Here is a 27,625-nt window from a genome sequence, read left to right as displayed (position 1 = left end):
TTTTTTTTTTTGTTTGTTTGTTTGGGGTTTTTTTTGTGAAATCCTGTAAATCAAAGCTCAAAGTCTGCACTTTAATCATATCCTGATTGTATAATTTAAAACCCACTGTGGTGGCACACTGAAACAAAAATGCAAAATTTATGTAATAATAATACATCACACACGTCTGACAGATGCAGATAAGCTTGCATTTTAATAAATCCAGCTGTCTTTACAGGCTGTGCAACAGCTCGTGTTTTACTCATGCTATTTGGCTGTAAACACAACCCAATGTGCATTTTTATGGCATATTTTATGTGCGTTGCTGCAGTGATCGTGTATTGAACTCTGAGCGTTTCAAAGGAGCATGTGACATACTGCTCAATACTGCGCCTAAACACATACTGTGTAGTTGCTGCTGCACCTGCTAACATTCTGCTCACTCTGTGCCTGCTGTGTAGACTCCACTTAATTGATCCTTTAAAAGAAATACATAATGACTGGGCAATTTAAATGCTATAATTTTATAAGGGGGAATTGTATAACCTGACTGCTATGTTATCAGACTTTTTGTTGAAGAACAGTTACATCCTTTGAATCATATATAATAAAAAATACTATATATAAATACTATAAATATTTATTTTATTTGAATACATGCATCTAAGTTAATTTTGCCATCTGCACAAATCTGTGCAAAACAACATGCTGTTAAAATATTCCACCAAGTCCACCACAAATAAAGCGTCTGAATTGTGTATTTCTATACTGCGAACAGAAACCTTTTCTTTGTGTAACCTCAAATGCTACCCTTAATGTAAAAATAAACTACTGTGAGAGAAAAAATAACAAGCTATTTGCTAGCAAGACCAGACAGTTTGTGTTGCTGTCAACACCCTGATTGTGATTGGCCAAAAACACCATCACTAAGCTGAACGGTCTAATGTCAGACAGATTGTGGGTATAAAAATGACTGTATGAGGATCAAAGTTACAGTTCTGACCTGCAAAGTATGGCAAAGGAGAAGAAAAGCTGCCTTAAAGGCTAAACCCAGGAATGAAGATGCCCCAGAGCTTAATTTGATATGGGAAATCAGAATCAAAGCATCAAAGGTGTGAACTTGTTTTTTAATTACATTACACTCTCTCATGGTACAAAAACACCCTCCAAGATGTGACAGACACCGACATAACAAGGTAAGGTCTCTTGTGCCTTTTTTCTCTCTCTTTGTTAACACTTACTCTATGACATCATCTTATTTTTATTTTCCATTTACTGTCACCCTCTTCCTGTCCACTATACTGAATAATAATTTCTACTATCTTTTGCTGCGTTGCTCTCTCCACTTCTGTCTTACCTTGTTTCTTCTTCTTTCTCCCTCTCTGATGTCCTTTCCACCTGCCCTAAACACTTAACATTATTTTACCTTCTCTTCATCTGGCTTCCATCACTTGATCTGTCACCTCGGTCTGCTGCCTCCAATCTCACTACTCGCCTTCCCAGCTGACTCAGCAGCTGGTTTCTGAGCTTGTACCAGTTTGTGTGTCAGGTGGGAACAGGTGACACCACAGGGCACACACTGACCTCACTGTGTCACTTTCACTCCAGCTCACATCAGGTTTGTTTGAGATGCTGCTTCTCTCCTTGAGGCTGCTTTAAAGCTTGTATGTGCTACTTGAAAAAAATTGAAAAAAGCTACCTAGAGGCACTCCGACTGGGGTTTCGGCTACTGTAAGACTTATTGAATGGCTGTTTTTCAGTATATCTCACTGTGTAATGTTTCCTTAGATTGTGGCATTTGGAGTTCAATGGGCTTTTGAGGAGATAATGGTAGTCATAAATTAAAACACATTAATTCCAACAGATTCAAAAAAATGTGCTTGTTTCTTTTAATCAAAGCTATAGATTATGTGTTATAACGCGATAAAGATAAATGTTTAGTTTACACCCAAAGTACTATTCAAATCAAGAATCTCTAAAGCATTCATTTCTGTCTGTCTCGGCATCTCTTTTTTTTTTATTGATACTCATTTTCGCAGGACTGTATGCAGACCTGTGAAAATGCACAGGATACTGCACTGTTTCACTTTCTGTTTTGTTATCTGGAAAACTTTGCAGTAAATTACAAAGTCACAAGAGCAGAGCTAGAGAAATTCCTTCTCCTCCATTCTAGATGTCCAATAACTCTGAGGCAAGTGGGTAAGATGTGCTGTAGATGGACTCGCCGTGTGTGTGTGTGTGTGTGTGTGTGTGTGTGTGTGTGTGTGTGTGTGTGTGTGTGTGTGTGTGTGTGTGTGTGTGTCTTCCAAAGATGCCAGAGTTAATCAACAGAAGGGAATTTAATGCCTTTCTGCTTCCTGCTCCAGTGGGCAGTTAAAATTATAGCATTTAGATTCAGAAGCAGATATTCTCAGTTAGCTCTGGCTGGATCTACACCCTGCCTGTGAAAACTTTGGCATCACTTTATCAGCAAGAAGCTGATATTTGAAGTCAAGAAACTTTGTAGATGTACTTCACTTCACTTCACTACACTTGATGTAAAACACAAATTCCTCGGGTGTCTCTAGCTCCATTTCAGTTTTCGTTATGTGTGTCATTTTTCTGTGAAATCGCAGATCCCAGAAAATTTAACAAGACCACACTGTGAATTTACAGCTTTAGGCTGCAGATGTAATAGTGATGGATGATGGAGTTTTGTGCAGGTTTTGTCCCCTGCAGCTGACAGGGATTTAAATTGTTTAGAAATGAGTTTCACAGAACAAATCTTACTGCAACTTATCATACACTCATTGTCCACTCATTCAAAACTAAGCCAGTAGTTGTGTTTATATGAAGAAATGTTTCATTATGATGAGGTCAATTGTTTATATGCACTTTGATTTTATACAGTCTTTAATGTGTTTAATGGTGTTTGCGTGTGTGCATACAGCTAATCGGAATATGGCAATACCAAAAGTGATGAATATGACATGCTGTCTTTGACGTTCACTGAAAATGAGTTTCAGAATGAGAGAATCTATCTATTATAATAAAATAAGCTCATTACAGAGGACCACTTTAGCTCAGGAGCTGCAAGAACAGAAGCGTATCCATGTGGTCAGGACAGAGGGCAGCTAGAAGAGGATCAGGTTAAATCTTTTTTTTTTTTTTTTTTTTTTTTTTTTCGTTTGGATCTTTAGCCATCAGAATTGTTGTCTGAAGGCCAAGAAAGATGCCAAGTGGATTTACTTTACTAAGTGGATCATCATGGCCTTGCCATATTGGTCCATTTGATTGACCTTTATTATAGTTATGTATTTATTTTATTTTCGTTTTTTAAAGACAGGACAGACATGACTGGGGGATAGGACAGGGAGAAAGAATGAAAGAAAGAGAGGGAGAGAAAGAAAAATAGAGGGGAGAAGAGATGGAGCAGAGCAAGCAGAACAAAACGAGAGCAATAGAATAAACAACATCACGATGATATATGGGAATATAACGGTAAATACTAAATATTAAACATTATTGTGCAGCACGTAAGATCGACAGCGCACAGTGCGCTTTGAGGTAGGAGCCGAAAAGGGTGTCGTTTGTGGGTGTGATCACCCGTGTGTACACCTGTGAGCATGAGCACGCTTGTTTTAAAAGGTTCCTTCATGTAATGATCTGCTAGAGGGTGTGGGGAGCCACAGCCCCGTCCTCCAGGGCATGAAGCAGGTATGGAGGAGATCAAAACTCCAGACATCCAGAGGCCCTCAGAACACAAGAGACCAAGGAAGACCAACAGAGGGGCAGCCGCGCCACTATCCCAGAAAGGGCTGACGAGAGCCCCAGATGAGGGCTCACTCAGCAGCTGCGGAGCAGAAGCCAGGGGGAGTTGCAGTGACGCGCCCGTGAGCTCTGCCGGCAGCCAGCTGTGCCAGAGTGACCGAGCCCCAGGCCAAGAGGCCGAGGGCACCCCACCCCCGAAGTGGCCCGAGCGAGCCCCAGGCTCCAGGCCCCGACAAGCAGGGATCAGGTTAAATCTTTTACATAGTACATACCTCTTTGTCTCACATAGAAGACATTACTGTCTTTCATCCTATCCTTAAGTGCAGTGCAAGTGTTTGTGGCTTTTTTATTCTTATGCAACTGAAAGATAAATATTTAAACATTTCACAAGTGATTTTATATAATATTTCTCTTTATGCTCTCTCCCAAAAAAATGTTTGACATTACCTCATCGATATCAATGGACTCCAATGGCACACTATAACATAAAATGATCCATGTCCTTGATGCAGTCTTAATTCTATCAGCCCTGGGACAAGCTATAATCTCATTATCTGTTGTTAACAGAGTCGGGGTTGGAGGGGTGTCTGTAGTGATGGGGATCTACCTCGGGGCAGATTACCTCCCCATTATCCACTCAGATCAATTGTCACCTATCAAAAGCCAGAGGTGTCAATTGATCCAATCATGATTGCCAACTAATTATGGACGCCTTTCCTCAGTGGTCCATGGAGCTTCACAGTGGAGCAATGCTATGGATTTGCTGCTTTAAGGGTCACATTGTTTTCACGTTGTCATTTTAAACATCGATATAATAAAAACAATTGCCACAGTTTTAATTGTCTGTGTGTGATGGGCCAGTAACTGAAAAGTTTGGTTACTGCTTTTTTTTTTCTTTGTAAAAATGTTTATAAATTTATGTTTATTATTAGATTTCAATATAGATTCTGTGTAAGAGTCTTTATGTATTCTAAAATTCACAAACAAGCCAATAAAAATGGGGGTAACTTGTATTTTGCTTTTTATATTTGCATCTTCTTAAACTCCGTAATAATAAGTGATAGATGATGATCATACACAATAGGTTTACATACCACTGTAACCCATGACTTCCTCCAGCAAACAGTGGGTAATTCTATTTCCATTAAACATTGAAGAAATTTCTCAAAATACTATGCTGTGTCATTGTCAGTATTATGTGATTATAACATTAAAAAGAGATCATATTTTATCCTGTCTTTTTTCTGTTGTAAGGAAAATTCAGAACATTGCCTTCTACTATCACAACTCACTTAATTGACTAACAAAAACATAATGTAATCAAGAGCTGTTGTCAAGGAGAAATTTTTCTGCAGTATGACCCATATCCCTCTTTAACTGAGCTATCACATACAGCTTTAAATAGTCTTTGCTTCCTATATATATATATGATGTGTGAGCAGGACTAGTTTATTTTTGGAGACTTTCTAGCCTTTACAGTTCCCTACCATTACCATAGATCTCCCAAAGAAGCCAAAGTGGAGAAATGACACACTCATTGCATGTGAGACGGAGCTAAGCACAGCATGGATTACAGCAGAACAGGGAGAGCACCTGCTGACCCAAAAGAAGTCAGCCTAGGCAAAAGACTGTTTCATGTGTTGTCCAAGTAGGAGGCAAAGAAACATCAAACAAAAGAACTACGCAAACCTTAGTTCACTAACCTCTGGTAATTTCATTTTTCAAAAGAGTGTAGAAAAAATAAATCCAAGATGCCACAGATGCATGAAAATATGATTAGAAAGAATAGTAACTGAGAAGAGTTCAAGTCCACTGCTCCCAGTGGTCATTTTTGGCATAATTGTCAACTTGCTGCTTCTTTTACACGCTTGAATCTACCGTGAAGACTGTATGTACCCTGGATAAAAGTAACAGTCTTCAAAGGGCTATTTCAGTATCAGCTCATATTTTTAACAGAGACACAAGACAGGGGGTATCTTACTAGTGTTGCTGACAGTTTACGTCACTGTAATCTTCTGCCATGACTAAGAATTCTTGAGTGGTCATGTATTGCATATTATGCATTATGCATTTTCTGGCTGTTCGAATGCTAACCTCATAAAGCTGCTGAGTACCAGCCTAACAATGAAGTTCATGTGTCCACACTTGATGCAGACTGTCTGCAGATTGGTGGTTAGAATAGAGAACGTAATGTACCACCTATTCAGTGCCTGACTGCCTACCCCACACCCACACTCCACACACACTCCCAGAATTTCTGGTGAAAATGTAATTTAGTACCAACTAGCCTATCGGTGTAGTGTAGCAGAGCAGACAGAAATAGCAACAAAGGTCAATGTAGCATAAAATTGACATCAGATTGCATAATGTGGAAACTGTAATGAGATGATCTTTTTCGAGGAACGCTGTGATTTTTTTCCCCCTTTCTTTTTAAACAGACTAGAGAAGGAAAAGGAGGATGCATATTTAAAGGGATAACGCAGGCATGACCCCTCTTTTAATAAACTCTATAAAAGTATACACTTTTAGTTTTACATTCCACAAAATAATTTATTTTGCAGAATGAGCTACATTTTCTTAGTTCTGGTTATAAAATATATTCTCTCTTAATTGCTGACCTGCTTGTGTGTGCCCCAAGTTTGTACAGCTGGTTGATTAACGATGGCCTTTTGTGAGCTCACCTAATCTGGAGCTCATATCCCGTGGCCCTTTATGAGAAATAGCGCATCATAAACCAGGCTGCAGCCGCACCTGGTGGCTAAACATGTACGGCTGGATACTATTATATCATCATATAATTATTTTTGACTGCATATGACACAAAACAAACACAAAAAAACTCTCCTCAACCACAAAACACACCTGTTGCTTGCAGTGAATCCACCTCTATGTTTTAATTGATATATACTTTACCACATCTACACTGAATGCAAACACACCTATGTGGTGAGCTGTTGTAGAAATAATTAGTCAAGCAGCTTAGGACGTTTTTAAGGGCAGCTATACTTTCAGATCCAGCAGGTATGAAGCAGCATTAGGATTTGCTTTGCACATTTCTGGCAGACAAAAGGCTCACACTCTCCCTTTGGCCTTGTTTTAGTGCTTATTTAGCTTCAAATGGAGTTACTGTGGGGGTTAATTAGAGCATTCAGAATTATTAAAGAGAGTGTACATGTTGTGTGGAAAAACTTCTCTTTGTTCTGCATGTAGCAGCTGGGTTGGAAAGTATGAAACCTTTGATATTGTACTCTGACCATTAATCATTGATGTGTACAAAATAAATACTGTTATTTTGTTTAGTTTCCCACCTTTCATTGTTTTACATTATTGAAAATTCTGTCTATGTCTAAGGTTTTTTCAGTTTTGATTTTACTTAATACTTTGGGGAAACTTACATTTTTAAGGAAATCTTCCTAATTTGTCTTTATTGAAAAATAGCCTTCTTTGATAAATCAAAATCTCAGCAGAGGTTTTTTTGTATATTTTATAAATATATACATAACAGCCATGCTTCTAAGTGAAAAGACATAAAATTGAAAGATTTTCAAATAATATAAACCTTGTTAGTTAAGCATGTTGAGTTTACATGTAGTGAAAACATAATTTAGAAATTTGCTATATTTACCTGAAAATGGTACTTCTTAATGATCTTACATTGCCAGAGAGACTTTTTGAAGTGAAGTTAGGTATTTATGGCTCAGTAAATGACAGTCGCAATTTAATACTGTTTCTCAATGTATAAATGTAAGAATTTGCAAAAGGCAGTGATATTACCACCTACTAAAGAGCAAAAAGCAAGTGTCCCTATAAACTCATTGGTCACTTTATTAAGTACACATTGCTTGTACCTGGTTGGACTGGACCCCTTTTGCTTTCCTGCCTTAATTGCTCATGGCACAAATTAGACAAGGTGCTAGAAACAAAGTTTTTGGTCCATGTTGATAAGATGGCATCACACAGTTACTGCAGATTCATCAGCAGCACATACATGATACAGATCTCTTGTTCCACTGCTTCCCAGAGGTACTTTATTGGATAGAATTCTGATGTCTGTTGAGACCATTTGAGAACTTACTGTTTGGGAAGCAGCCATCAGAAGATGTGTACACTGTGGTCATAAAAGGGTGGACATGGACAGGAACAACACTCAGACAGGCTGTGACATTTGAACAATGCTCAGTTGGTTCTGAGGATCTCCAAGAAGTGTACCAAGAAAAGCCCCCATTGTTAACCTGAAGTGTTCATTAAGGCAGGATGTATCCATGCTTTTATGGAATAGTCCAGAAAACAAATCAGAAAAAAAGGATTTAAAGGGGGGGATTTTCGTACTACTTTCACTTTCTGTGTTTTCACCCAACCACTACATTTAATTTCCAGAAATTTACCAAATGTAGCTGCCAACTCCTCACTAAAGATAATCCCTCTGATCATGATTCTGTGGAGACTGAACTAAACATCAATATATCTTACACTGGATAAATCGCCCCCTTCCCTTCTCAGTCAAGTGTCTCCTCTCTGACAAACAGATGTTCTCTGCTCTAAAGCAGCTTATAAGACAGCATATTGCTCCACAGAAGACATGCCTACAGTACCTTGGCGTTTTTAACACGATGCACCAGCTTGTTGATTCACTCTTTACTCTGTTACTCTGTCTTGCCTTGTATTTAGTTACCCCGTTCTGTTAGTTTGATTCTATTCACCTGTGCCTTGTTTTGCCTCGCCCTGATTACCTAATCTGTCTATTTAAACTGTCAGTCTGCTTGTGTTGGATGTGGCGTTTAGTGTGAAGCAGGATTTTGGCATGATGGCGGAAAGAACCTATTATGTCCAAGTTGTTAAACTGCACCTAAAAGTACCACGTGCGTGTTTTCATTTGGTGATTTAGAAGCTGTATAAAATGTTGTTGCTATATTTGATTGTTATGTGCTGTTTAGTCTCTATTACACTGCTGGAACTGCAACTACTGGACCACAGAATGAGCATCAATAATACCTGTTCAATCAATAAAATTAATTTTATCAGGCCTTGGGACAGTAACTTTAAATATTTAAATTGATATGGTTTAAAGTTTCAATGGTCTAATGTGCAGCCATCACCTAAAAAGTAAACAGGAGTACTGGGAGTGCACCCGGGTATACAGAAAAAATTATCTGTAACTAAAATTTTTATTTTATCGCTCTGTGGGCTAAATCACCAGATTAAAGATTTGCTGCAGCCTTCCATTTGTCCTTTTTGTAACCATATTGCATTTACTGTTAGATTTTTTAAATGTTTTTTAAAGATCATGTTCTCTGGTGGAAAAATCGTATGACCTGTGAAAAAGACCCTTTTACATTGGTTAGATGCTGCCAAGACCACCGCTTTCATGTGAATGAGCAGGAGAAACCCTGAGATGGCTTCAAAAGTTCTGCCAAATTTTTTTTGACTTCATTTTTTTCTTTTTTCTTTTTTTTTAAGAGCTTTTCCCTTAGGAGCCTGATGAGGTGCTTCCCATATTCCCTTGCCAGTGTGATTGTTGCATGTTTTGCCTCCTCCTGGAGGATCTGCTTAGCATATTTAATAATGGTATCACTGGGGTCCTTTTTTACAGTGAAGTTTAGAATATGGGCAATACAGATGGAGCTGCAGTCCCCTACCACAGGCAGTTATATTGGATGCTCCATCAGTTACAAGGCACGTGTGATGTTATTCCCCATTTCTCCCTGAGGGATCACACAAGCTAAATTTCTTTCTATGTGTGTCCATTAAAGCTGACTGGATACTGGAATGTTTCCCATCCACAGAATGGCAGGTCACAACCGGCATCCATGTTAATGGATGTCCACATATCTGCTGTTACCCTAATTGTTTCTACATTGGCTTTCCTTTTCTCAACCTGGAATTCTTTCCCACAACCACTGCCTTCACAGCCTAAAGGATGGGGGGAAAAGAAAAAAAAACCCCAGGTTGGATCCAGTTTTGACACAAATTCCTTATATCCTGTGCCCTCCAATATGCTGAGAGGCTAGTTGTCTTTGATAATCATTAATACCAAGGTCTCATTCAGGTCCTTCTTTCTGGTCACTAGTCAGTCTTTTTTATAATGTAGTATAGTAATAATAGATTATGGTATTATAGTATTATTATTGATAGAACTAATATAGTATTAGTTCTGTCAATTCCATTATTATAGTTGATAACAAAATGCAGTTGTGTCATCCCACACCAACAAAGTGACAACAGTAAGCTACAAAGTTGATCGATTGCGATAGATGTGTATTCATAAATCGTGCTAGTACTCGAATCACTTCCTGAACCAGCGAGACTTCAAACATCAGTGACAACACTCGAAAACACAAGAGTCGATACGCGCTTCACTAAAAGCTTCCAGGATTTCCCAACGTTCGGAAGCAGCGGTGCGGTTTGACCAATTACTAGTGTTTACCCTTTCTCAGGCTACTTCTAATGGGCTTTATGATTTTATTTTGAATTTTTCCACCTTCCAATTAAAGGTGTGTTTTCAGTTTATTCAGTCTGTGTTTAGTCTGCATTTGGGTCATAATCCTGCATTTCATGACACATTGCACGCAAAACCTATAACAGAAGTAAAGTTATGTGCAAATTAACCAAAGAGTTGATTGTCTTTGTATTTTGGTTTGACCACACTGACACTGATCATAGTGGGGAGGACAAAATATGTAGAGCCATGTTTGTAAATGAGGCCCTCATTACTTTCTGTTCTCATTCAGGCCAGTGTCCCCCACTCCTCCTCTTTGTCGTCTTCTCTCACTTCATTTTTCTCTCTCTGTTGCTCCATCTCTTTTCTTTCTTTCTTTAGAGAAAATAAAACTGGGTCACAGCTTCCTTCCTCCTGCTCCTCCACCTCCTCAGTGGCTTTAATGGAATAAATAGAAAAAAAGAGGCTGAGTTAATGCAGTGCTGGTGGATGTATGGATGCAGTAAAGCTATGGCGCTCTACACACACACTAGAGATGTAATCCCAGACACTTAAAATATATCTCTGCTCTCTCAGAGCGTCTTATCCACTATTGTCTGCCTTTTTTTTCCTGTACAAGGTGCATCTCACCACTGCTTTTCTTCCTGCTACGCCTTTATCTAACACTTCAGAGGTTCCAGCATGGACTGCCTACCGCCACAGCTCAATAGTTCTGTCAAGCTCACCTTTTTAATGTGGGAAGATGTCAGTCTTCCTTCGCTCTCTCGCACACATACAAAGGATCAGCTACTTATATATGCTACAATATCTTCAACAGCGGTGGAATCAGCATAACAGTACTGTCATAATACTAAGTGTTGGGCATAGCAATGATGTCTTATGATGTCTTAGTACATTGTAACACAACTGATGCTAAAGTATGAATGATTCAAAGCATCTGACCATTATATATCAGCATCACTGTCAACCTGGTTTATTTGGGATTAAATGCAAGTTCCTGTTAGAAGGAATAGCTTAGATTTATCAACAATTTCATCATCATTGAAGTATTCTCAAGATATGCAAGAATTTAAACATATCGTTCATTTATGTTTATCCAACTACAAGTAAATATCAGTGCATATTTATGCATACAGACTAAATTAACTTTAATGTCCTCTGTATACAGAGTGTTGATGACCTCAGTATTTTTCAGTGTTTTTCCTTGAGAGCCAGAGGCTGCTGTGAAAGGATTAGGCGATTAGAAAGACAACACTCTGAGATCGGCTGGCAGGCTTCATCAGATAAACATGTTTAGAGCAAACAAAAGTGTCGTAACATTGCCGGACCACTTTGATCCCCTCGTACTTCCTGCCAAGGCTACAAGAATCTCGCTTACATCTTCAGATGCCTGTCTCACTATCAAAGCCTTGTCAGATGCGGGGGCTCGTTTCTCAGGACTGCCCCAGCTATTCTTAGATTAATTACTTTACAACCCCTCTGAGGGCCAAGAGGTTCTGTATGCCCCGGAGCTTTCAACACTTAACAAATCTCTGACAACATGCACATGTAGACTCTTAGCCTTGGACAACACGTCCTATGGTCACATAATAAGACAATATTTAATCAAAGTGTGTGTGCGTGCGTGCGTGCGTGCGTGCGCGTGTGTGTGTGTGTGTGTGAGAAAGGGGTGAAAGGTAGTTGAGCTGAATTGATTTTTGCCCTCCGCTTTGGTTCCAGCTTATATTTGATAATGACAGTGGGTGTACTTTCATTCTGCAGAAACCGCCCTTCACAAAGTACAAAGCTATGATTAGATTCGTTTGTGAAGGACAAAGGTTTTTTTTGTTTTTGTTTTTTCTAAAGGAAGGAGAGGGGAGGGGATACTGTAAAGAGCACCAGGTAAAGTGATGGACAGTAGTAGACCGAATCTACCCACCCTTTCCTCTGTCCTATATCCATTATCATCTATAGCCCACTGTAAATCACCTCTCAGGAGTCTGGGGCAAAACTCAAATAGTTACAGTGTAATTTTCTTGAACCCATCCAAACACAATTTTATGCGAATAAACTGATAGCTAGGTACGATATAAGCTGTTGTGCTGCATGCAGCTTTTTTTGTTTGTTTGTCCTCCGGTGTGCTGTAGGAGGATATTAGACTGCTTTGAGCAGAGTCTGATCAGATTTACAGTTGAGAGAGGGAATAAGACACATGGGAAATCTAATGTGCTACAGTATTGTGATAACAGACTGCATTCTCAAATTGTTTCACCAAGGTCCTGCAATAACACTCTGTGTAAATATGTCCACGTTGTTTATAGGAGTCATTTTAATGTTTGCATATTTCATTTTCAATGTACCGCAGATAATGCATTATTTATCACCATGCAGCTTTAATTAGACTGATGGCACTCAGCATCCAGTAAAGATTTGACTTTGACATATGTGGGTTGTTTTTGGTTGAATAACTTTGGATTCAACACATGTAATATTACTGTAGAAACATTAACTCGATGTTTTTATGAAGCAAGTGTCAACTTGTTACAAACATCATAATTCTAAGGATCAGAATGGTGACTTTGATGTGTCCAGTGCTGATGCTGACTGAGCCTTTTCAGGCCAAGATTTTTGACAGATAAAGAAAGTCTCTGTATTGCATTATTTAAGCATAAGTGCCTGGTCTGAAAATATTATTCAATTTCACACACTAAAAGAATTCAAAGAGAATTTTATGAATGTTGTTTCATTTCAAAGCTTTTGAGCTTCCATTTTACATTTGGAAAGAAAAGAACCATGTTTCAAGCTTCCTGAGAATTTCCTTGGTTTTGTCAGAGTGTCTTTTGTTATGTTCCCAATTCAAGTAGTGGACCATGTCCAGAGCTTTTGTTTTTGTGGGTGCCAGATGCTGTAAAATGCTGAATGCCCTTGTCAATCTCTGGAGGTGCCCAGATAGACCATAATGATCTGGCAGTTGTCCAAGACAGCCAGAACGCACGAGAAGACAAGGCACAGCTCATGATACTGCAGGTTGGAACTGGTCGTCTTCTCACTTTATCTCATCCTATAACAAGCATACCAGCTTGTGTAGTACACTATTGAGTACTGCAGTGAGAAAAGTGTGGCAGTTTGAGTGCTTTTCTAGTGGCCAGTAACTGAACTGACTTGATGTAGGGACCACACAGAGTACTGCAACTTTTGTCTTCAGTGTGTGACATACACCATTCTGGTAAATCTACTGATCTGAATTATAATATTTCTGACTGTCAAAATTTCGCAGATTCAAATTGAATTGAATCGAACTGAATCGAATCAAATTGAATCGAATCGTGGATCGAATCGATTCGGGACCTTGTGAATCGGAATCGAATCGATTCTAGAAATCAGTGACGATACCCAGCCCTATTTGGAAGTAGAAGGGTGCCTGTCAAAAAGCCTTTCTTATTGAACGTAAATGGGAAGGAAAGGCTGAGATATTCTAAATTATACAACTACAGATGCAATGTAGTGAGTGGCTGTAGCCCTCTGTAAAACATATTGAGGGAACAAAAAGCAGCCAATATGCAAAGAAGAGTTTTCAGTGGAGAAGTATTCCTGAAAACTAGAGAGCTGAGGCAGTGTTGAGGAATAAGGGTGGTCATACTTAAAATATTGACTTTCAAGCTTGTTAGAACAGTACAAACTCTATTTCTGTTTTATAGACTCTATTTCGATTTATTTGTGCACATTTCAATAAATCTCTATTGGGAGGCTCGAGACCTTTGTACAGTACTCTAATTCTAAATCTTAGTGCAGAGAGCAAGTATTTTTATTCCCAGGCGTAATATGTTTCCTTTGTCTTTCATTTGCTCCTTAAATATTTTAGAGGTCTGTGCTCTTCTAGTCACCTCAAGCTTTCACTCCTCTCCTTTCCATCCATTCCACTTTTTTTTTGTTGTTGTTGTTGACACAATGTCACTGTGCCAGAAGCCCTGCTTGGAAATATAATTGAATTTCTTTTGACAATGGCCTGTCATCATCAAACATATTTTGAGTATGTGCTACCCCGCTTTATTAGTAGGCTTCTGAGCAGAATGGACCTTAGTAAAGATCTATTTAAGATACACATGAAAAAAAGATATAAAAAGACTGCTAATTTAATTTGAACCCTTTGAAATAACAAATTTTTAAAGGATTTTTTGAAACAGAATGGCTAAATTTACATTTTAAAGGTAATTAATTAGCAGCAGTGCTTCTCCGGGAAACAAAATTGCAGATGCACACAATTGAATTTACACATTTCTATCTCACATGCATGTAATCAGGCACAGACAACAAGTACAATTTCAGAAAATGTATGACTGATACATCTGCATAGAGGCGTAAAAGCCTCTTATTTGTCAATTTTCCCTCACCTTCTTTCCACACTACTGAACTGCCCACAACCTCGCAGATGCTGCAGAGTCTTATTTTATGTTTTTTACAACGTTGATGGTTTCCTGCAATGCCCACAGCTCTTGTGAATTTTTACACTCCCTCACATTCACAAGAACCCAGAGGAAGGCTCACAAATTTAGGTAACGTAGTTTTTGATCCACTCAGTATTGCTCTGTTCCTCACTGAGTGCACCTTCCATATAATACCTAAAGAGCTCCTTTTGGCAGTGTCTGATTGTTGTATGGGTTTGTGCTAATCCAATAAAAGGCCCTGTTTGTAGACAAAATACTGTTAAGCTGTCAGCAAGCCATGCTGTTTAAGATTGTGTTTTTAGGTGGCTGAGTGAGTCAGCAGTACATGCACAGAATAGTGCCCGCAGGAAATTTGAATTCCATCAATGAGGCTTTGGTTTCGCTGGGGACGAGGTCACTGAGGCAGTTAAACAATTCCTTGGTGTGGGTGGAAAAGGTCCGCCCTGGGCTTCTGAAGGCTCTGGATGTGAAAGTCTCACACTGGAACGGTTCGTAGCCGAATGTGAAGTGGTGGGAATAAGAATCAGCACCTCCAAATCTGAGGCTTGGGCTGTTCGATATAACGATATATATCGGATGACGATATAAAAACGTCTATCGTTTCATTTTACGCTATCGTTTGTTTCGTGGTGTCGCAAAATAAACTGTTTACGGCAATATTTTTTCATCGTTTTGATGGTCACTGTAGTGGCTATATTAATTTCTTAAAGTTCTCTCTTTCTCTTATATTTTATATAACCACACTACGGACAAGCGCCTGTTTTTATGCGTTGTGGTTACCAACAACGACGGTAACAGCGTCGCGTGTCCGCTTGTTTATGTTCCACATAAACTTTTCACAATAAAGCTCAAGATCCTGTTGAGACTTTTCAAAATAAACTGAATCACGTGAAAGAGCAGATTATTTACGGATGAGAAGTAAAAAAGAGCCGCCAGGTGCTAAAAAATAAACCGTAGACTCAAACGTTAGAACAGGCTTTTCCCCGCAGCACGCTGTGTAATAAATACTCACAAAGAAAACGGCGGCCTTTACAACTTATGTCTAAAAATGTATAGTTTCATACATCGGTTAAAACACTCGACTCCAGCTACACGACGCGCAGCTGGAAACACTTCCCGCAAGTTGAGCTGCCCGAGATTCACAGAATTTACAGAAAATGTTACATTTTTGTGATTTATATCGTTATTGGTACGATAGAATTCTTATATCGGGATATGAGATTTTGGTCATATCGCACAGCCCTATCTGAGGCCATGGTCCTCAGCCTGAAAAGGGTGGCGTGCCCACTCTGGGTCAGCGACGAGTTCTTGGCCAAAGTGGAGGAGTTTAAGTATCTCGGGTTCTTGTTCACGAGTGACTGCAGAAGGGAGCGGAAGCTGTATCGGTCTTTTGTGGTGAAGAGAAGCTGAGTGTAGAAGCGAAGATCTCTATTTACCGGTCAATCTATGTCCCTGCCCTCACCTTTGGTCACGAGCTGTGGGTAGTGACCAAAAGAGAGAGATTGCGGATACAAGCCGCGAAAATGAGCTTCCTCCAAAGGGTGGCTGGCCTCTCCAGAAGGAGGCTCCGGGGCATACTCAGGACACATTGGAGAGATTATATCTCTCGGCTGGCCTGGGAATGTCTTGGTGTTCACCCGCACAAGCTGGAGGAGGTGGCTGGGGAGAGGGAGGTCTGGGCGTCTCTGCTTAGGCTGTTGCCCCACGACCCAGCCCCAGATAAGCGGAAGCAGATGGATGGATGGATGGATGATACCAATTTCTTTATTCTTTTGGAAATATAAGTACACCCTTAATGCTTCCACAGCAATTAAGTAGCAGCCATGTTTTGCTTGATTAATGAATCGTCAGCAAGTGTGACCATCTCTATCAAAGTGGAAGTATAGGCAGTTTGCTTCTCTTCTCTCTGAGTGAGCATCCCAGCAAATTCTACCCTAGGACAAACCAATAAATGCTCAGAGAAATTGAACAAAAAGCCCCAAAGGCTACATCTCAGACACTACAGGCCTTAGTTAGGTGTTGAATGCATGCAAGTTCATGACAGTATAATTAGAAAAAGACCTGTAAGTGTTGTTTGGAAGTAGGAGAAAGCCTTTTCTCTTTAAAAAGAACATGGAAGCATAGCTTAGGTTTTCAAACCTGCATCTGAACAAACCGAAAGTCTTCTGGAACATTGTCCTTTGGACAAACTGTGCATTTAATGCACAGCGCCACACTTGGCAAAAAGCAAACAGCAAATCGGCAAAAACACCACAAGCCACCTGTCAAGCACGGTAGTGAAGGGGTAGTTTGAGCTTATTTCGCAGCCACAGGACCTGAGCACTTGCAGTCATTTGACTGCAAGGTGCCAGTAACTGGTTTAGTGCATTTGAGCCTACAATACAAATTTATTTAGAGGAACTCCATTTCAAGGTCAGTGTTGGCAAACAAAGTATTACATCCATCAGTGATGTAAAACAACGAATTACTCAAATTTACAGTTGGCTGAATGTCTACTTTGTTGCCCGATCAAAAATATTACAGAGATTTGGCAGACTGTTTGACAGCATCAGCTGATTTGATGCAAATATGTTTTTGCTTCAGTCAGCCAACACGAACATCAGTGTGTGAGTTAATGCAGTGAATTTTGCCCTGGTGACTTGTAAAGCTGCACAGAGGTAGATTAGTAATATCTTTTCATAACCTCACCACACTGTCCCATTTATGAGTCTACTTGATGGTGCTAGTTTGGGCTGATTAAATATTGCATGTAAACAGCTGCAGCAGTGAAGCACTTCGGCCTGGTTTATTTAAACTGGAGCTGTGGCATGAACTGAGCAGTGACAGCTTAAACAGACCACCCACCTGACATCAAAAAGGGTGCACTGGATAGGTGCTATAGAGTCAAGTATGTTTTGTGATAATGTAGGAGCACTGTGTGGTGTGCCTTACCTCATTTGTCAAGTAGACTGTTTTGTTAACCATTGACTCTATTTAACACACAGTAATCAAGGATCTCAAAAGGAAATGCATTTCTTGAAAAGAACTGCACAAAGCTGAAAGCCACAGCTTTGCTTTTCTGGAGTTCAAAGACTTAGTGGTAACAGACTATGATCCTTATGTAATGGTTGCTTCCTTTACTTTTCTCAACAGGTAAGATGGTGTCCATTCAAAAGTACTAAAGCCGCATCCACACTGTAAGTGATTCGCTTGTCATGTACCGATTTAAAGCTAACAGTTGGTTGCTTTCAAGGCTCTGGTTGTCTAGGTATCCCTCCAGTGTGTTTTCTACTAGGTGTCCTGCACTCTCATTAGTAGTTGCTCAATTGCGCTTCTGCAAGTTGAGAAAAGTTTATCTCCTTATCTCCACTAGCTTCCTGCCCATGTCATGATACTAACATTTATTTTGCTCATAGTTGCTTGGAGATGCCAAATTTTATTTGCTTCCTATGGCTCCCATGTTTCTGTGAATCACTTCCAGTGTGTGTAGAGCTTAATGGCTGGTAAAGGGTAGAATGAGGTTCTGGATGGGGTCTTGGTGGAGATCTATGGAAACTTCAGGATCACTTCTAAGATTGGATAAATATTATCAATTTGTTTTGTGGTTGTGGATACAGCATCATATTAATATAGAGCGCACCACAGCCAAATACCACAGTGTGTATAGCTTATGATAATTTGCCATATGTGTCCCCATATTGGCCTTAATAATAAAAAATCCAATTCTTAAGTAGACATTAAACTCTATTGCTGACATTGCTGTAATTTAACAAATGTTTGGTAACTACAACACAAAATTAAGTTAACTATCCATCCAGACAGCTGTAATGGCCAGTTGCTGCTGACTAAATGATGGGCCACCAGTTAAGTGTTGCAGGACAGGATATTTGGATGTCTACAGGAGTATAGTCCCACAATACATTTCCATATAGCAGACATGCATGAACTGGAGTTCTTTACCTGGATTGTGGATGCAGTGGGATCAGTGTTCATGTCATGTCATGTACCCACATTGGCAAAGTATCATTATTACATTAAAAAAAATGCCCCTGTCGTTAATAATCCATGAGTTACTTCCACTCCCTTTAAAAAACCTAGAAAACCTCTGCCTCATCATTCACTTGAAAAATCAAAGAAAATAAAAATTTCATGCACATGGACCACATTCTTTGAGCAATTACTTAATAAATCTGTTTGAGTGTAAATGAAGTAGAGATGAGCAAGTCATTGAGGACACTCCTGAATCACCTGAAGGTTTCTGTAAAGGTTTTACTTCCATTGGTATTATAATTTAATTTTGTGAAGGTCTCCTGTTGTTACAAACTCCTGGCTATGATGTAGTAATGATCAAAAACAGAGAAATGTATCTGTACACCGAACTCGGTGATGCAATTTATTGTCAAGCTTCAAGGTATTGCTTCTGTGTCAAGGTAATTGTACCTTGACAATACCAGTTTTGTTCTAGACATTGGTAATAAATTTATTCATTGAAGCTGAGCATGCAGTTGTATTTTTTTCTCCTTCTCTTTTGTTGAAATCCATTCTGTGCATCAGCGCTACTATGACTAAAACCAAGATTAATTGCTTTCATATCTCTAGTGTAGAATCACAACCACTGGAACACACAAAGAAGCACGCGCGCGCACACACACACACACACACATACAGTGTGTCTTCCTACTACACACATTTCTGCTCAAAGTACAGCGTGTACCAGATCAAAATAAATCTGCATGGATCAAAATGAGACTGGTTTAATTGACAGTGAGGCTTCAGTGCTCTGCAGCCACCATATAACATGCAGGTTCTCTCAGCTGGAACCAAGCATCTCTCCACTGAGAGAAATAAAAGAAAAAAATCTAAAAGGAAAAATGCCCTTTTTAGCTGCATTTGTGCAGAGCAGATAGGGAGGAATGTGTATGCTCTTGTGCACATATAAGAGTTGCTGAAACTATGTATGTGCTTCAGCGAAAATTACCCTTTGTACATAGCATAACTGCACACAGATGATTTTGATAGAGCTTGCTCATCCCTTGTAGGAAATGGAGCATCTATTTGCATGTGACACTGAAGTAGGGAGAGAGTGTGGTGGCTTATTACAAAGCTGAAAGTAGGAGAATCCAATGCGTAATACTCTTGTGTGGACAGAAAACAAGGCTACTATCTCTCTGTCTCATGGGTGCGATGTGAAAAGAGAGGCGAGGGGGGAGATGGATATGGAAGAAATCATACTACTGCTTTACTATGCAACCAGTTTGGCGGCTAAAATGACTGAGCAACATCATCTGAGCCGGGAATAGTCAGTATTTTAAGATAGGGTGAGACTGACATCAGAAGTGACAAAGGCAGGAAAAAGAGAGAGAGAGAAGGAAAGGAAGGACGGAGAACAAGCGTGCAGCTCTGAGGCGTTCCATCATCCACCAAACTCCTGCAGCTTCCCTCTTCCCTCCTCCTCCTCCTGAGAGAAAGAGAGAGAGTGAGCAACAGAGAGAGAGCGAGAGAGTCACGCTTACAAGGCAGCGGAGAAGAGACGTCAAGAGGAGGATCTACAAAGGAAAAAAATCCTTCTCTCTCTTCTCCTTTCTCTCTTCGTGCATCCTACGAGCAGCAAGGAGCGGAGAGGAGTGAAGAGGACCTGGCTTGCAGATTTTCCACGCTGCTTCCCTGCAATTTCTGTGGCTGTATCACAGTGCGTGGAGCGCGGGGAGAGCTGCCGATAGCTTGATCGGTGACATCGCTCCGCAGCAGAAGAGCACCGTAGAGGAGCCAGGATGCTTAACAATCTGACCGACACAGAGGAGGGGGACGGGGGAGCGCAAAGCCAGGGTGAGTGATGGGATGTGTCATGCTGTGACACAAACCCATGAGCAGATACGTGTAAATGGGGGCATTCACATGACAATGCAAGACATGCATATAATGTACATCTGCCCACGCAACCAAGCAGATGGAGAATAAATATATCTACAGCAAATACTTTGCAGATCACACAACATGCACATGCAAGGCGCGTTACAACATCGTACGGTGGACGGCCTGGATGCCTTTTCTACTGCTGCTCTTACTGCAAGGCTGTTGTGACAGGAATAGTAATGGGTTCACTTCGTACGATGATGGTGTGTATTACAGCTTTGTCCAGCACATGCACACATTTTTCTTTTTTTTTTTACTAATATTCACACAAACTCCCGCACAAATAAGCATACACACATGGACTAACAGTACCTAGCATTTTGTGTTGCAGCCGTACAATCATTCATTCATTCTTCATGGCAACATAAATATTCCCATCACATATGGCACCTCTTTAGACAGGCGGTGCACACACAGACACATGCACACACATGTGCACACAAACATACACAATTACTGATACCAAGCCACCATTGCTGCTAATCCCATCACCCCCAGCTGTCAAAATCAACCTTCCATCAAATCCCCATGGCTCAGCCAGGTCCTCAGTCTCTGCAGGCTTTCAAGAGAGAACCTGTAGGTTGCTGGTTTGTGCATTGAGCTGTGTGGTGAGTGCTCTGTTCACCAGAGAGCGCGTAGCTTCTCGGGCCCTGGCGAAAAATAAACCTGTTCTTCTAAGTGCCCGTGACAAGCGTTGCACCTTTCAGAAGAGTATTAAATCATGCATTCGGTTTAAGTCCCGGGTAACCTCAGTTTATTTTTCATTACTCAAAGTGAGGATAATTCTGCTGTTGCCTATGTAAAACCTGCAAACCAACAGCACTCCTCCTTTCTGTCTGCGAAATGTTACAGATTATTGTAGCTCTGCACACATCTCTCTCTCAAGCCTCGGCTTTTTCCTTTGCTGCCCTCTTTTTCCCCTTTTGCTCTCTATATTTGTCTCAGCTGTGTCCTCACTCTTTCATCTCTCTCATTCTGCATTATGCACAAATCTCCCTGTTGTTGTCAGTCCTGGGCTCTAAGGGATGCACTGGAGAGACAGGTTGCGGATGAGAGAACAGTCACTATGCTTCTTCTCCTACCTGTGAGGGCTTAATGATAAAAATAGACCAGTGCTGGGAACATGAATATTTAACTTAATGCGGGCATCTTGTGTTTTTCTTTTTTTTTTTCTTTTTTTTTTTGGTGGGGGGGGGATTACAGTGTTGCGCTAAGAGACATGGGCAGCAGTTGTAAGAGGTTAGTGGCCAGTTTGAAGCATGACCCCATTTTTATGTGTGACAAATTGAAACCATCAAGGGCAGTTTACCAAGCATGATGTGAAACCACATAACAGCACATGCATAAGTGTTAACAGCATATGATTACTTGAGAATACTGCTACCGTGCACTCAAAGCTTAAAGCACTGTGAATTTACTGTCAGAATTAGATATCTGTATGTGCATGCGTGTGTTAATGTTCATGTTGAGAACATGCTAATTGAGTGAGTGTGTCATTGCTCATCAACTCTCTAGCCATACATAGATAAAATACTATGAAATGCACAGTCAAAACAGTAGTTTTCACAGGACTCTTTGCAGTCCTTTAAAAGGATAAAAGAGTGCAGAAAGTCCTGCATCCAGGAGGATAAGTAGCAGGCAACTGCTGCTAATCAAATGATCATCACCAAGTGTAACCATCTCTATAAAAGCTGAGGTATTGGGAGTTTGTGTCATTGCGTTAACACACACCTTAATACTCCAGACCAGGAGTGGATGTCCCACTAAATTCCCCACAAGGTCAGACTCTATAATGCTCACAGAAACAGAAAATTATCTAAAGGCTACATCTCAAGTATGGATGTTTGGAAGAGTTGCCAGAAGAAAGTCTCTTCTCTCTAAAAATATTATTGGTATTATAGGACCAATCACCTCATAACAACTGTCAAGCATGGTGGTTAAGAGGTGAATGTTTGGGCTTGTTTTGCAGCCACAGAACTTGGGCAGTTTGCAGTCACTGAGATAACCATGAACTATGTATACCTGTTTTGAATTTGATTTCTCTGATCAAATGTGGATCATGTAAGAGGGCACTGATCCCAAGAGCACCAACAAATCAGAATTACCTAGAAAAAAAGAAGCATAATCAAGGTGTTGTAATTCCCAGTCAAAGTCCAGATTTCAACATGAATAAAATGCTGGGGCAGAACCTCAGCAGAGCTGTGCCTAGCTGAAGGTCCACAAATCTCAATGAACTAAGTCAATGTTGTAAAGAGGATTAGGCCAAAATTCCTTCACAATGACGTGAGAGAGTCATAAAGTCATACAGAAAATGATTACTTCACGTTATTCCTTCTAAATGTTGTTCCACAAGCTACTGAATCATGAGATGTACTTAGATTTTTTCACATGACTACATGGAGCCCTGTAAAAACTGTATGAGCATAGAGAGATATATAATTTGGAGACCCATGCAGAGTTGGATAAATGTCTCCCATCACTTAGTCTCAGCACATCTCTGTTTCTGCCTGTCACTCACCCCTATCTCTACCTTTTTGTCACTTTGCTGTAGGCAGCATCTCTCAGGATAGGGCCTCATTCACACACACACACACACACGAACACGCACACACACAAAAATCCATCCTTTTCATCTGAATCATAGCCCTGCTAAGCTAGCTGTTGAACAACGTGAATAACTCTGTTTAGTCATCAGTGCTATGCAGGACAGTTCTTGATATCGGGGCCTTTTTGCCCCATTACAGTAGGAATGTCAGAGGCTGTTGCTGACTGCTGTCCCTCAGCGATGCTGCTGCTCTCCCTCCTTCTCTCAGGGCTGTGTAGTACTGTCCAAGGTGCTGATTTAAAGCCTTTATTACATAGCTGGGTTACAGCCTAGCAGAGTTGCATACAGCACCAGGGCAGAGCTGTTTGTGTTTGTAGGGGTGTATTATTGCACCACAAACCTTATAAACATCAAGGATGAAAGGAATTTACAGATTAGCCAAAGCTAAAAGTAAAAAAAAGAAATTGATGCATGTTGAATCACAAGCACGTTTACTTATTCATAAGTTGTCATACTTCTCTCCCACCACATTGTTAATTATCTGCAGCTTTCTCTCTTTGGAGCAGTGGAGAGGTGGAAGAGGATGGAATGCAATCAAGAGTTGAAGGGGAGGTGAAGTTTTAGTAATCCATTTGCAGCACAGAAATGGTTTAATGGCAGAGCATGCCTTACTTTTGAAGCACAAGAGGGGAAACTGTCACTGTCTGGAACATGGAGTGACGCAAAGAGATGCATTGCAAGTGGAGGGGGTTGAAAAGATGTTCATTTCCCTACTGGCAGGTGTAAAAATGGTGCCGTGTGTGTGTTTTGTTTTTTCTTTTCTTTTGTAGCTCATGTTGAAATGAGTGGTTTAACATATTTAAAACAGTGTGACAAATATCCATCTACCAAATGCTGTAAAGCTTCTGTCATCATAACAGTGATAAGCTATAGTATAAACGATCAGAATGTCAGAGCACTCATTGTTAAAGTGTATTATTAGGAAAAGCGTTTAGTGTTTTCATGCCTGATTTTCTTGTTAGCAAGCGAACATGATGTACCAAATGTTTATTTCTGTCTTTGTTTTGTTTTTGTTTTATTATTATTTATGCATTCCAGTTGCTCATTAACATGTCAGTTCATTGTATTTCCTGTGGTTTAAAGAGTGATTGTTTTTGTTATGTGTGCATAATAGAATATTGCTCATGAGGTCTTCCCAGTCTCAGCAGGGCAGCACACAGCTGATAGGTGATGCTGTCTTTTCCACACTTATTTAGAAAAAATTTGAAAAAATGTGTCAAAAGTTGTATTAACAAGATCGCTAAAATACTCAATATCAATTATCAGAATCAGAATACTTTATTAATCCCGAAGGAAATTATGGGTTACAGCAGGCAGCACGCTAATGGCGCATGCGCACTTACAAAGGAACCTATAAATTAGAATAGATTTGAAACAAAAGCTAATGTAATGTAAAGCTAATGTGTTTAGACAGTAATAATCACAAAAGCAAGAGGAGACACAAACATTGCAATAAATATTTGTAGTTGTTACATAAGAATTTTTTTACATAAGAACTGAACAAATGCACATTTTTAAATAAATAAAGAAATGAATGCAACTGATTTCGTGACGTCCTCGGTTTGAATAAATTTCAGCTCAGCAGTAGACTTTAAAAGATCAGCTCGCATTAGGAAATACTAGGCTTGCATTAACAGTGACAGCGTTTTTTAATACGCACTGACGATATCTGCGAAAAGATGCAGCCATTGCGATATCAACCACTAGTTTTATGTTCTACTTTTTAAAAGTTGCAACTATGGCATTTTGGTCAGTGTCCTCCTAAAAAAACATGATTATTTCTGTTGTAAAGTTGGACATTTTAAAATAGGTGTCATTTTACCACAGGAGTGGATATTGACTGGTTTTTGAAATCAGACTCAGCCCTTCTTCTTCTGCCCTGCTTTAACATCCATAATATGGATAATCTAGAACTAAACTGAAATTCGGGGTGTTATGTATGTTACTCCATCTACAGTTTCATCTATTCATCCATTTCTCTATTGACAACTGCAGAATTTAGTGAACTAATTGATTAGTTAATTAGTTAATCAAGTAGTTTTTAAGCGAAAAATGCCACCTGTTGTCTGTTCAGTTTTTTCAGTTAGAAGGAATTTCTTCTTTCCCTTAATGGATGTGATGTGACTGTTGTTGGCTGTTAGAATTTCATAACAAAGTTGTTGTTTTTTAACTATGTTTTGACATTTTGCATAAAGTGATCTAGAGTGATTGAGAGGATAACCAGTAGATTATTTGATAATGAAAAATAGTCATTAACTCCATCCGTCTCCTCTCTGCACCAGTCTGTACTCTTGGTCCAGGCTGTGAATGGGGTTGTAATGATGTTTTAGTTATGGCTGACTGCATAATACTGCAAAACGCTCCCCGGGGCCCTCTCCTAGGGAAGCAGTTGTTGTGCATGCTCAACGTCATTATTCTCTGTCTACCCACTCTGCGACTTGTCTACTGTGAATGGAGAGTAAGAGGAAGCAGAAATGCACTGTAAGTGAGAGAGACTGCTGGCTAATACAGAACCACAGGCACTTGTTACTTGTAAAGGTGGCTCTCTGGGTGCAAATAAAAATACATTTTCAGTAGCTTAGTGCTTAAGTGTGTTATCTCCACATGAGTAAACAGACACATAGTCCTGCTTGCTTGCAGTATAGTATTCGATTGGTCAGGTTCAGTACTTAATTGCCATGTCAAGAAGTTAATAACATCGGAGGGAAGCGATGTATGCCGTACCCCTCATTAGACACTTGAGTGTCTTTAGGAAGGAGAAACTTTTAAAATTATACAAAAATACTCTTAACCAATTTATATATTTCCTATAGTTGTTCCCTTTTTTACATAACCATGCTAATTAATCATCGTTTTTATTCCTCTGTGTGCCACCACCATGGTACAAATGACACCTAAAGTCAGACATGGATACATAATAGCTTATGTTAAACTGAATAGGCTTTCTTATGGTTACCATCAGCAGTGGGTGTCCAGACATAGATATTCATTCATTTGGTTTGTCAATTAAAAACCAGGATGCAATCAGTAGTGATTGGTTCTGCTTCCTCAATGCTTGTTGTTGACTCATACCATTCTGGTGAAAAGCTCAGAGAAGTGTGTGCACATGGTGGTCCCATGAGCACACACACGTGCATATTTAAGACTTCACCATAAGTGATTCTCCTCTTGAGTAAACGTAGCTGATGACATAAATACATTCATTAAGTAGAGAGAATGTAATTGTAATATTACATTTCATCAGCACAAATCCCTGTTCAGCAACAAAAACAGCGATGGGAAAATTACAGGCTCCAGCGGACACTGAGGTAAAAGATTTCAAATGGATGAATGGTCCCGGAGAGAAATAGATGGCCGGTTTTATGGAGGGGAATAGGAGGTCACTGTACATGAAGGAAAGGGATGAATCAGCTAATCGAAGTTGAACACAAGAACTGTTATTTTCTCTCTCATCAGTTTCATTAAAATGAACTAGACTGAATGTTACTGGAAAACTCAGATATGTAAGAATAAGTAGGAATAAATAATTGCAAATACAATTTTTAAAGTAGAACATAATGCCCCTAAACATTTAGACATTTTGAAACACTCACAAGCAATAGTTTTATTATAGTCTTTTTATAATGCAAAAATCTTTTTGGAGCGTTAGACCCCGGTCACATAGGCCTAGGGAAAAAGTGTGTGTTCTGTGTCTGGTTGGTAAGTAGTTGCCGTGTCACTAGAACTAAACTGGTTGCATAGAGAGATACAGTTTCTGCATCTTGTGAGCGCTTTGGCAGGTTACTGCAATCACCTGTTTTAAGACCCAGACTTTGCAAACACTACTCTCTAGGTGGTAGTGAAGCTGTGAAATGTGCAGCACAAACTGGAAACGTTTGCCATCAAAGTAAATCTTCCACCTTTTGTAATGTTTTTGCTTTGTGTAAGGCACAGCTTTTAATTTGAATGCAAATACTCATTTACAGCACACTTTAACCTACAGCAATCTTGATGTTTGCCAACTGGTCTCCAGGCCTGTGTCACTAAGGCTTTAGGCAAGACTTTGGGAGGTTCCTTAAGCTTCCCTTAAATACAAAGAAGAACTGCAGTTCTTCAGTTAAAACAGCTTCCACGATCACGGTTTAACTGTTTTAATTATAATTGTTCTTCATCACCATCACCCACAATTAATTGAAAATCTTCTTTCCTGAAAAGTTTATTATCGTCAGTTTTGTTGTTTAGGGTTTTTTTATATGTCGGTGATGTGTTTTCCTCCCCTTTCAGTCAGTCCAAAATCAATGAAGCAACATGAAGATGCTTTTAGCATTCTATTTAGTTTTAGGCTTTCATTTAAGGTCACTGATTTCACTCAAAAATAATATTTAGAGGCATTTGACGCATTCAGTTTTATGGAGCTGAATAACTGCTTTTCACCATTAATACCCCTCTGTTCAGCTAAAGCAAAATGTTCCGATTCACTCTGAGATTTTCAAAGGACCTGCTATAAAATGTTTGAAATACAAAGAAGGATTAGAGGAGATTGATGAGTATACAGCTATA

The 27,625-nt window shown here is 39.7% G+C and overlaps 1 protein-coding gene across 3 annotated transcripts in view; it reads left to right on the top strand.

The window, feature by feature from the left end:
- The window catches only part of slc12a5a (solute carrier family 12 member 5a), a 178,877-nt gene that overhangs the window by 50,306 nt on the left and 100,946 nt on the right, over positions 1 to 27,625 (top strand). Inside the window, exon 1 of one of the 3 annotated variants that reach the window (XM_013909972.1) lies at positions 20,032 to 20,394. The exons of the other annotated variants lie outside the window; for them this stretch is intronic. Within the exon in view, the coding sequence (XP_013765426.1) occupies positions 20,340 to 20,394 (55 nt within the window). The 5' untranslated portion in view covers positions 20,032 to 20,339. Of the gene's footprint in view, positions 1 to 20,031; positions 20,395 to 27,625 lie in introns of those variants that run through there. 3 annotated transcript variants of the gene reach the window in all.

This window comes from Pundamilia nyererei, unplaced genomic scaffold (genome assembly GCF_000239375.1).
Source record: "Pundamilia nyererei isolate P.nyererei 1_Seehausen unplaced genomic scaffold, PunNye1.0 scaffold00034, whole genome shotgun sequence".
Classification (NCBI taxonomy): domain Eukaryota; kingdom Metazoa; phylum Chordata; class Actinopteri; order Cichliformes; family Cichlidae; genus Pundamilia; species Pundamilia nyererei.
Note: the sequence above shows the minus strand (reverse complement) of the source record. Positions and strands in the feature narration are given on the sequence as shown.